This window comes from Carassius carassius, chromosome 31, assembly GCF_963082965.1.
Source record: "Carassius carassius chromosome 31, fCarCar2.1, whole genome shotgun sequence".
Classification (NCBI taxonomy): Eukaryota; Metazoa; Chordata; class Actinopteri; order Cypriniformes; family Cyprinidae; genus Carassius; species Carassius carassius.
In genome coordinates this window covers 22,093,478-22,102,183 of record NC_081785.1, presented here as the reverse complement: position 1 = coordinate 22,102,183, position 8,706 = coordinate 22,093,478, and the positions used below count along the sequence as shown (strand labels likewise).

At 35.6% G+C, this 8,706-nt stretch overlaps 2 protein-coding genes across 3 annotated transcripts; one reads left to right on the top strand and one right to left on the bottom strand.

Annotated features, from left to right (window-relative positions):
* Positions 1-108: 108 nt before the first annotated feature.
* Positions 109-4,364, top strand: LOC132111787 (GSK3-beta interaction protein-like). 2 transcript variants are annotated; one of them, XM_059519384.1, is made up of 3 exons: positions 109-201; positions 538-783; positions 3,945-4,364. In XM_059519384.1, the coding sequence occupies exons 1-3, from the start codon at positions 163-165 to the stop codon at positions 4,101-4,103; spliced, it is 444 nt and encodes a 147-aa protein (XP_059375367.1). In that variant the 5' UTR covers positions 109-162; the 3' UTR covers positions 4,104-4,364. The 2 variants fall into 2 exon arrangements, with proteins under 2 accessions (XP_059375367.1, XP_059375366.1); XM_059519383.1 differs by lacking the exon at positions 109-201 and adding an exon at positions 226-472.
* Positions 4,365-6,366: 2,002 nt separating this feature from the next.
* npc2.1 (NPC intracellular cholesterol transporter 2, tandem duplicate 1) lies at positions 6,367-7,912 on the bottom strand. The gene is made up of 5 exons (XM_059519707.1): positions 7,798-7,912; positions 7,490-7,585; positions 7,291-7,398; positions 7,041-7,213; positions 6,367-6,950 (listed from the first exon to the last, which is right to left on the bottom strand). The coding sequence occupies exons 2-5, from the start codon at positions 7,569-7,571 to the stop codon at positions 6,864-6,866; spliced, it is 450 nt and encodes a 149-aa protein (XP_059375690.1). The 5' UTR covers positions 7,572-7,585; positions 7,798-7,912; the 3' UTR covers positions 6,367-6,863.
* Between the last annotated feature and the right edge of the window lie 794 nt (positions 7,913-8,706).

Here is an 8,706-nt window from a genome sequence, read left to right as displayed (position 1 = left end):
CTGTTTGCTTTGTATTATCATATAAATAACACATTTAGGTATCATTATATTTTGAAAAACGTGTTTCCTATAAGAAATTAGATAATATAATGTTTATCGGTTACGTAGAAGCTGCACTGCGCAAAGTCTGCGCATAATTGACGCGCGTGAGTCTTAGCCGGTATGAGCCGGAAATGTTCTGACGAATTACCCCCGGAGGAGGTTAGTAACTCCTAAAATGATAATAATAAATACATATTAACAGCTAAAAACTTTAGCATATAACAAATAGCTTTGTTAGTTAAGTGTCCATACTGTTATTCTGTTAATGTAATTCTGGATTGCGTTATATGGAACTTTTACACTACACGAACCTCGAGTGGCACCATTAGCTAACATTTGACTGACTGCCTTCATGCAATTACATCATACAATATCATACGTTAGCATGAGTTTGCTGTGCTCGCGCCCCCTCATGATCAGACGGCGGCAGGTGTTGTATGCATGTATGAATATGTCTGATAAAAACTTTGATCTGAAGGCTCGCTGTTGTTTCAGGGGATGGAGGTGGACTGCACGCCGGAGGAGTTGTCGAGGTGTTTGTTTGAGGAGCGCTGTGTGGAGCTGGGGGAGGTGAAGGACATGCGGCTGGAGGCCGAGGCGGTGGTCAGTGATGTGCTCTTCGCGGTCACAGACATGCACGTCTCTCACAGTCTCTCTAGCGGACAGGATGTGGCCTACATTAACGTGGAGACCAGAGAGGGAAAGCGATACTGCTTGGAGCTCACTGAGGCAGGGTTAAGAGTGAGTGAGGGATGCAAAACATTTAAAGACGGTTTTCATTGTAACACTGACAATTTGATGTTTTCCTGGGGGTGAGGATGGGCTCCACTTTGGATCTACACATCTACTTCAACCGTCTGGTGATCCACGGTCGTTTTAGAGCAGGGTTATTCAAATCTTGCCCTGGAGGGCCAATGCGGTGCAGAGTTTAGCTCGAACCCTAGTCCAACACACCTGAGCATGCTAATCAATGTTTTTGGGATCATTAGATAATCACAGGCAGGTGACTTTGATCAGGGTTGGAGCTAAACTCTGCACCGCATTGACCCTCCAGGGCAAGATTTGAATAGCCCTGTTTTAGAAGAAAAAGATTTAAATTTTTACCATTGATTACTTCATAAGAATAGTAATAAACTTGATGACTTATATGTGTGTGGAAATGGTTAGAAAATGCTTAATTGTCTTTAAAAACAAATTGTTACAGTTCATGGTCATAATTGACCACCATAGGTAATGAATGGGAAATATATTTTATATTATATATTATAGAGCTATATTTTGGAATGCAATCTACAAAACAGCAACGATGACATAGTCATTGATCGTTTCTAAATATATATTCAAAGTGGTGAATATTGTCTACACCTTTAACTCTTTGTGGTCATTGTTAATTTTAGACCAGATAAGTTTATAATTGTAACGTTTCATATAATTTGATATCGTTAATGATAGAATTTTGAACTCTTTTTAAACCAAGCAGCAGAAAAAGAAAAAAAAAATACCCAATTTAATGAGTCAAACAACAACTAATTTTAGTTGTAACAGTCAAATACAAAATAAAATTGAAACAAATATCTCCTTTTTTATATGCAGATTAAATGAGTGTTAAAGGGATACTCCACCCCAAAAGGACAATTTTGTCATTAATCACTTACCCACATGTCGTTCCAAACCTGTAAAAGCTCTGCTCGTCTTTGGAACACAATTTAAAATATTTTGGATGAAAACCAGGAGGATTGACACTGTCCCATAGACTGCCAAGAAAATTACACTGTCAAGGTCCAGAAAAGGTATGAAAAGTTGTCGTCAGAATAGTCCATCTGCCATCAGACGTGCAATCTGGGTTATGTGAAGCGACAGGAACAATTTTTGTGAGCGAAGGAAACAAAAATAATGACTTTATTAATTCCTTTGTCAACGGTCTCCTCTGTGTCACTCCATATCCCCGTGCTGCGTGTGCTCTTCTGTGTCCTCCGTGCCACAAGGATGCGCTGTTTTATTAGGTATGATGACTTTTCTGGACCTTGACACTGTTATTTACTTGGCAGTCTTTGGGACAGTCTCAGCCTCCGGGTTTTCATACAGAATATCTTAAATAATGTTCCGAAGATGAATGAAGCTTATACGGGTTTGGAACGACATGGAGTTAAGTGATTAATGAGAAAACTGTCTTTATGAAGTATCCCTTTAAGGAAACATTTGGCCTGTTTCCTGAGGCCAAAGGAGGGCGCAAGAGCAAAATAATGCACCTCACTAAATGATTGTCTATTTTTTTTTTTTTAATTGCATAATGTCTAAACTAATATTTAGAAGTCAAATATGATTTCGTAAATTCCATAAACAAATAGCATCATGTATTTATGCAGTGGTTCCCAAACTGGGGGCGTGGCAAGGCTGAGGGATCGTGTACTGTGCGTCTCGAATATGCGTTCTGTGTGAATGGCTTGGTTTCAGTTTGAGCCTTACCAATATCTTCTCTGCGTTGAGCTTCTATATTTCTCTAATATTTTGAATGGAAAACACAGCAGCAGCACATCTTGTGCGTTCAACAAAAACAATAAAATACAACAAAGACACTTCCATCCTCACACATCTCATGCGCAGCTGACAAGGCTCTCTGACACACCTTAAATTCAAATGAACTGTTTTTGCATTAGAATGCAAATTTTTAATTATAAAATTTTAATAATATTCCTTTTTTTTTTTTATTCATCCGTTTGTTTCCTCATCACAGACAGACACAGCACTCATTTCAGCATGTGTTTGTGTGTTCTGTTGACCGTCTGCTTGTCACTCATAATGTAAAACTATCATGATGATAGTGTATCGCTGATAAATATCATTACCGTTTCGTCACCCAGGCCTAATATAGACTGCCATTCAAAAGTTTGGGATTGGGCAGACTTGTAATGGGTTTTTTTAAGTCTCTTTCTGCTCCTCAAATCTGTATTTATTTCACCAGAAATACAGAAGAAAAAAACAGTAATATTGTGAAATATTATTGCAAGTTAAAATAATGGTTTTCTATTTTAATATACTTTAAAATATAATTTATTCCTGTGATGCAAAGCTGAATTTTGCAAAGCCTTCAGTGTCACATGATCCTTCAGGAATCAAACTTAGATTTTGATTTATTATTATCAATATTGGAAACCGTTTTAATGCTTAGTATTTATTTTTATTTATCAGGATTCCTTGATGAATAAAACGTTTAAAAGAACAGCATTTATTCAAAATAGGAATCTTTTGTAACACTATACACTACCATTCAAAGGTTTGGGGTCTTTTTTTGTTTTAAGAAATGCTTTTATTCAGTAAGGATGTGTTAAATTGGGTAAAAACAAAGTGATGATAAAGACTTATAGCGTTAGAAAATATTTCTATTTAAAATAATTGTTGTTTTTTATTTTATTCCTCAAAGAATCCTGAAAACGTATCACAGGTACCAAAAATATATATATTAAGCAGTGCAACAGTTTCAAATATTAATAATAAATCATCATATTAGAATGATTTCTGAAGGATCATGTGACACTGAAGACTGGAGCAATGATTCTGAAAATTCAGCTTTGCATCATAGAAATAAATTATATTTGAAAGTATAATAAAAATAGAAAACTTATTTTAAATGGTTATAGTATTTTACAATTATTTGTTTTATTGTTTAGGTCAAATAAATGCAGCCTTGATGAAGAGAAGTGTGTGTGTGTGTGTGTGTGTGTGTGTGTGTATATATACATATACACACACACACTAAATTAATAAATATTATTGAGACATGTAACATTACATTCAATAATTTCTTAAATAGAAACATTAATTTCTTTGGTCTGTTTTGGCCGCTGAGGAATACCAGAGGAATCAGTGCAATGTCTCAAACGTTTCTGCTTGTTGTATTGTAGGTGGTGAGCCACGTCTTCGATCAGGTGCATGAGGAGTTGAGCACCCAGTATCATGAAACGGTTTACTCGCTGCTGGACTCTCTCAGCCCCGGATACAGAGAGGCGTTTGGAAATGCTCTGCTACAGAGACTGGAGCGGCTCCAACAGAACGGACAGTGAGCGCTTCAGTATCGCTAACAGTTCCTGTGCCGCTCTCAGCTCAAAGCATCAGTGCTACCCTTTTCAGTTCCTAGCCTGTCATATTTGTTGATTTGACAAACTGACTTGCCTGTGATGTTTTAAGGTATTTTACTGTTATTTGGAGAGGTATCTTTGCTATGACCCAGATGAATCCTCCATTTTTATTCATATTTATGCAAATGAAATGACCCTCAGAAATATTGACGTGCTGTTTTGAGGACTATGGGGAAATGTTTGAACTAAAGTGCTGGGTCCTGCGTAAATATGAGTTTTAGAGCACCATACTGTACTTCCATCTAAAGTACAGTATGGCTCTTTAAAGTATTAACATTCAAACATATCAGATGCCTGGCTACTTACATTCAGATTTCTTACAATTCAGTTTTCTTTCTTTCAGATTTCAGTTTAACCTTTCCTCAAGGTAGTTGTTATTTGAATATCCTGATACATTAAGTATCTTCTCTTCCTTCTTTTGTTTGCTACAGATAGTTTAATGTCAGACCCTTTTGAGAATGTAAAAACACACCGATTGCTTCATTGTTTTCTGTCTCAATCGGTCAAAATTAGCAGTGAGGATTGAAAAGCCAAAAAACACGGTGGCGATAACCACTTCCACCCCCATTTTTTTTAAGAGAATGGAGACTTTCTTAAACCTTTTTCAGAGGTCAAAGATGGTGCATTTTAGCACTGAAACAGAAGCTTTATTAATTTTAATTTGCAAAAGAGTTGCGCATTGTCTTTTTTACCCCATTTTACATAACATAACTACAGCATGTTCAGCTTTTTGCTGTAAAGAGACCTCTCGTGTAATATTGTCCAACATTGGCGTTTTTAAAATATGGTTTTAAATAATGATTTTTTTTTTTATTGAATGATTCGAAGTTGCGCAGAACCCTTGATTTACTCATCAAAACGAAATGCTGAATATTGCACAGAATTGCACTAAATGAGATAAAGCAGCCATTTGCTGACAAACGAAAGTGTAAAAATATGCTATAGTTACATTCCATTTAAGTTCAGTGTTGAGCAGAAGGAAGAGATTCGTTTAAAGAAATGCATTAAAACAGGAAGTTGTTGTACGATGGCTTTCTGCCTCATGTTGGGTGTTTATTTGGACCTCTTTAGCATGCCTGTGAAATTGATGCGTGTTTTCAGCTGGTTTGGGATAAGGCTGCTGATAATGCTATGCCGTTTTGTGATAATAGGGACAATGGACCGAATTCTTCATCTGGTTTTAGCAAATACCTGTGAAACCCAATACTCTCTGTATCTGTCCCAGACAAACCTGCTAATAATTGACAGCATGTTTGCAGAGATAACCAAGATGAAAAAGTGTTTTGATGATATACATGGCACAAATATCTTCTGTACCTGAAGGAATGCTGCTTGCTTTTGTTTCATTGTAATAAAAAGCACACATTCAAATGCTACTTTGGTTTGATGATTCTGGTTTGTAGCCAATAGTCTTATTTTGCACAAGCTTTAGAATCCATGTGTTCTTATAGCTAGTTTACAGTAAAAATAATTGCAATGAGTCAAAGATGATATAAACCAAAATAATGCTAATGTTTGATATTAAAACATGAAAAACAACCGCAATTTCTGCTTCATCATAATAAATGCATGTGTTGCATAGTAAAACACATCTGCCCTAGTAACCACCCGCCCTCAAACACATGACAGGTGACCTCTCATAAAGAAAACAGATCTGAAACTGAAGCAAGAAGTATTGGACAGTCTGCTTATTTTCTAACAATGCACGTCTTTATTATCAAAAAGTCTTCATTTCCTTAAAAAAAAAAAAAAAAAAGTATCCCAGATTTTTAAACTACAGTGTAATATTAATAGAAAATATTTTGGAAATATTCTGTTCTTTTGAACTTTTTTACTCATCAAAGATTCCTGAAAAACCACAGGTCCCCACCCACAAAAAACATTGATAAACCAGAATATAACACTGAAGACTAGAGCAATAATGCTGAAAATACATTTAAATGCTGTTAATTTAAATTACAATAATATTTCACAATATTAGTTTTTTCTGTGACTTTGATCAATTAAATGCAGCCTTAATAAACTTTTTTTTTTAAACAGTAAAAATCTTACTGATCCCAAATGTTTCAACGTGTGTGTGTGTGTGTGTGTGTGTGTGTGTATATATATATGTGTGTGTGTGTGTGTATATATATATATATATATATTCCCTGCAGGAATCCATAAACAGAAGAAAAACAAAAATCAGTTTACAATAAAAAAAAGTTTATTTCAATCAGACACATTGCCAATGTTTTAAGAAAATAATCTCATATTAAGATGCAGTCTTTATTAAATATGCCGATTTAAAATGTAAGTGAAAATTTCACAACCAGTTGTTTAAAATAAACTTTGATTAAACGCATCCGAACACTGTCTAGCCACACTGGAGCTAATGCACACTTGATTTAATCACCATCAGTGAGCACTGCTGTTTGTCAGCGTCTCGTTCTGGTGAATCATTAACATAACTTTAGAAACAAACTAGGATTAGGCAATTTCTGTTGAGTGGCACTGTGTGCATAGTTAAAGACAATACATTAAAACGACAAATCTGTCACGGTTAGAAAAAGTATTAGAATAAATCATAAAATCTGCTTCTACTAATATTAAATGTAAAAGGTCCATAGAAAAGGCACACATTCAGATGCCTCGGTTCTTAATTGTATCCCTTTGTAAGCATTTTTGGCTTCAGTGTTGGCCTTCTCAGTTCACAATCTGAACAGGGAACTTGATGCAAAACAAATCTTTGCTGGAGTCATCTCTTAATTCCCATTCCACCACCAGTTTTATCTAATAAACAAACCAACAATGAGGAAGTGAATGCATGCAATATTATAGCATTGCACAGAATTAGCGGTAGATTAGGAAATTTACACTTACTGCTGGATACTCGTCCTTAACGGGCAGCTGGTTGATGTAGCTATATGTTTTTTGCGGTTCAATAGGACACTGGATTCCAGACTTGCACCCATCTGGTTGAGGAATAGGGAAGGGGACGGGGAGGCCAGCGACCACTCCGTGAACCACAGCAGAACTGGTCTGACTCTCAACGTCTAGGGGAGATAGAAACATGCTGTAAGATTTCCTTCATTTAGATCTGGTTTATTTGAGCTGTTGAAAAGCAACTCACTGCTGGTGAAGGTTACATTGACTGAATAGGACTGTCCCTTGTGAAGCTGGCATGGCTGAGATGGGCAGGGCTGGATGTCGACCTCAGCAACTTTACCATGTTCTGAGCCTGTAAGGGGAAGAAAAAAAATAAAACAAGGAAAATTAAGATTTTAAAAGACAAAAATATACATTATGAACTTCATAAACAAAGTACTTACCACAGTCCGCGAACTTCACCTGCTCAGCATTAGTGCAGGAGAGAAAAGACAGTAAAACTACGCCGAGCACACGGTAGTCCATGGTTCAAATGAATCCTAGAGAGACCCAACAGAGTACAAACACTGGTTTTACATCACATTTCACTTGAGAGTGAATCTATGCGTAGTTTCTGTACACTTCCTTATGAAGATGTGAACGTTAATAATTAGTGCACACAAAACACAGGGAATAGCATAACGCGAACGGTCTTTCAGCTCAATGAAAAAGTAAAAAATATAACTACTATAATTAAAATTAGCTTACATACCAGCCCTTGTTTTCACACCTTACTTCCTCGTCACAAGATCTGAATGACTGTGCTCCAGTCCAGTGCTGTCTGGATGGGCGTCTGAATGACGTAAGCGCAGTTTCGGCGACTCTTAAACCAATAGCAATGACTCATGGATATGGTCTGAAACAATGAGGACATTGTGTTGCCAGATGCCTCAAAATCCCTTTGTGAGGCTATTATACTTTCTCGTGTTATTGAAAAGAGAAATAAAACGTGTGTGTATGCGTGTGTGTTTCTCAATTTCAGCAGTTGAAATAAACTTTAAAGATTATAGATCATAAAATGTCTGCACATTTGTATTATATATGGTGAAAACAATGTAAAACCATTTCAAATTTGTTTTAAAATACATATTTAATTGAGTTTGAGAGATTTAATGTATAACAAACTCGTTTCCATACCTCAAAGAGAGATCCTGCAACAATATAACACTTTTCGTGTGGATACAGATTTTATGTACAATTAAATTGAATCGTTTTAATTAAAAAAGAACAAACTCTGCCTCTCATTTGCCACTTTAACTGAATAATGACCCTGACTGTGTTTAAATGTTAACAGTTTATGTCTCTGGATAAACAAAATAATAGATACAAAAATCTGGCATCTGTAAGGCTTGATTGGGCAAAATGTGAATTTGAATCATAATTAATGTTACAGTTATCGGCTTATTTTTAATTTTGTTATCTAAATAAGAGTTCACCACTGCAGACTCTGAAAAAATATTAGACACATTAAATTTGCTTAGTAATAGATTTAATTAATAATTCAAAGACATGACATAAAACTGAAAAATCTTGATTGAAATCTTTTAGTTAACTTTATATCTGCATTAAAGCAAGTAGTTTAGCTAGAAAAAAAACGAACATTAAACTTAAAAAAAAAATT

Excerpts from the sequence above, each read along its gene's own strand:
- npc2.1 (XM_059519707.1), bottom strand. The coding sequence starts at position 7,571 with ATGGACTACCGTGTGCTCGGCGTAGTTTTACTGTCTTTTCTCTCCTGC. Across the intron at positions 7,399-7,489 it reads GGTGAAGTTCGCGGACTGTG|GCTCAGAACATGGTAAAGTT; the intron begins GTAAGTACTTTG and ends TTCCCCTTACAG. Across the intron at positions 6,951-7,040 it reads TTAAGGACGAGTATCCAGCA|ATAAAACTGGTGGTGGAATG; the intron begins GTAAGTGTAAAT and ends TTTGTTTATTAG.
- LOC132111787 (XM_059519383.1), top strand. The coding sequence starts at position 395 with ATGCAATTACATCATACAATATCATACGTTAGCATGAGTTTGCTGTGC. Across the intron at positions 473-537 it reads TCATGATCAGACGGCGGCAG|GGGATGGAGGTGGACTGCAC; the intron begins GTGTTGTATGCA and ends CTGTTGTTTCAG. Across the intron at positions 784-3,944 it reads TCACTGAGGCAGGGTTAAGA|GTGGTGAGCCACGTCTTCGA; the intron begins GTGAGTGAGGGA and ends GTTGTATTGTAG.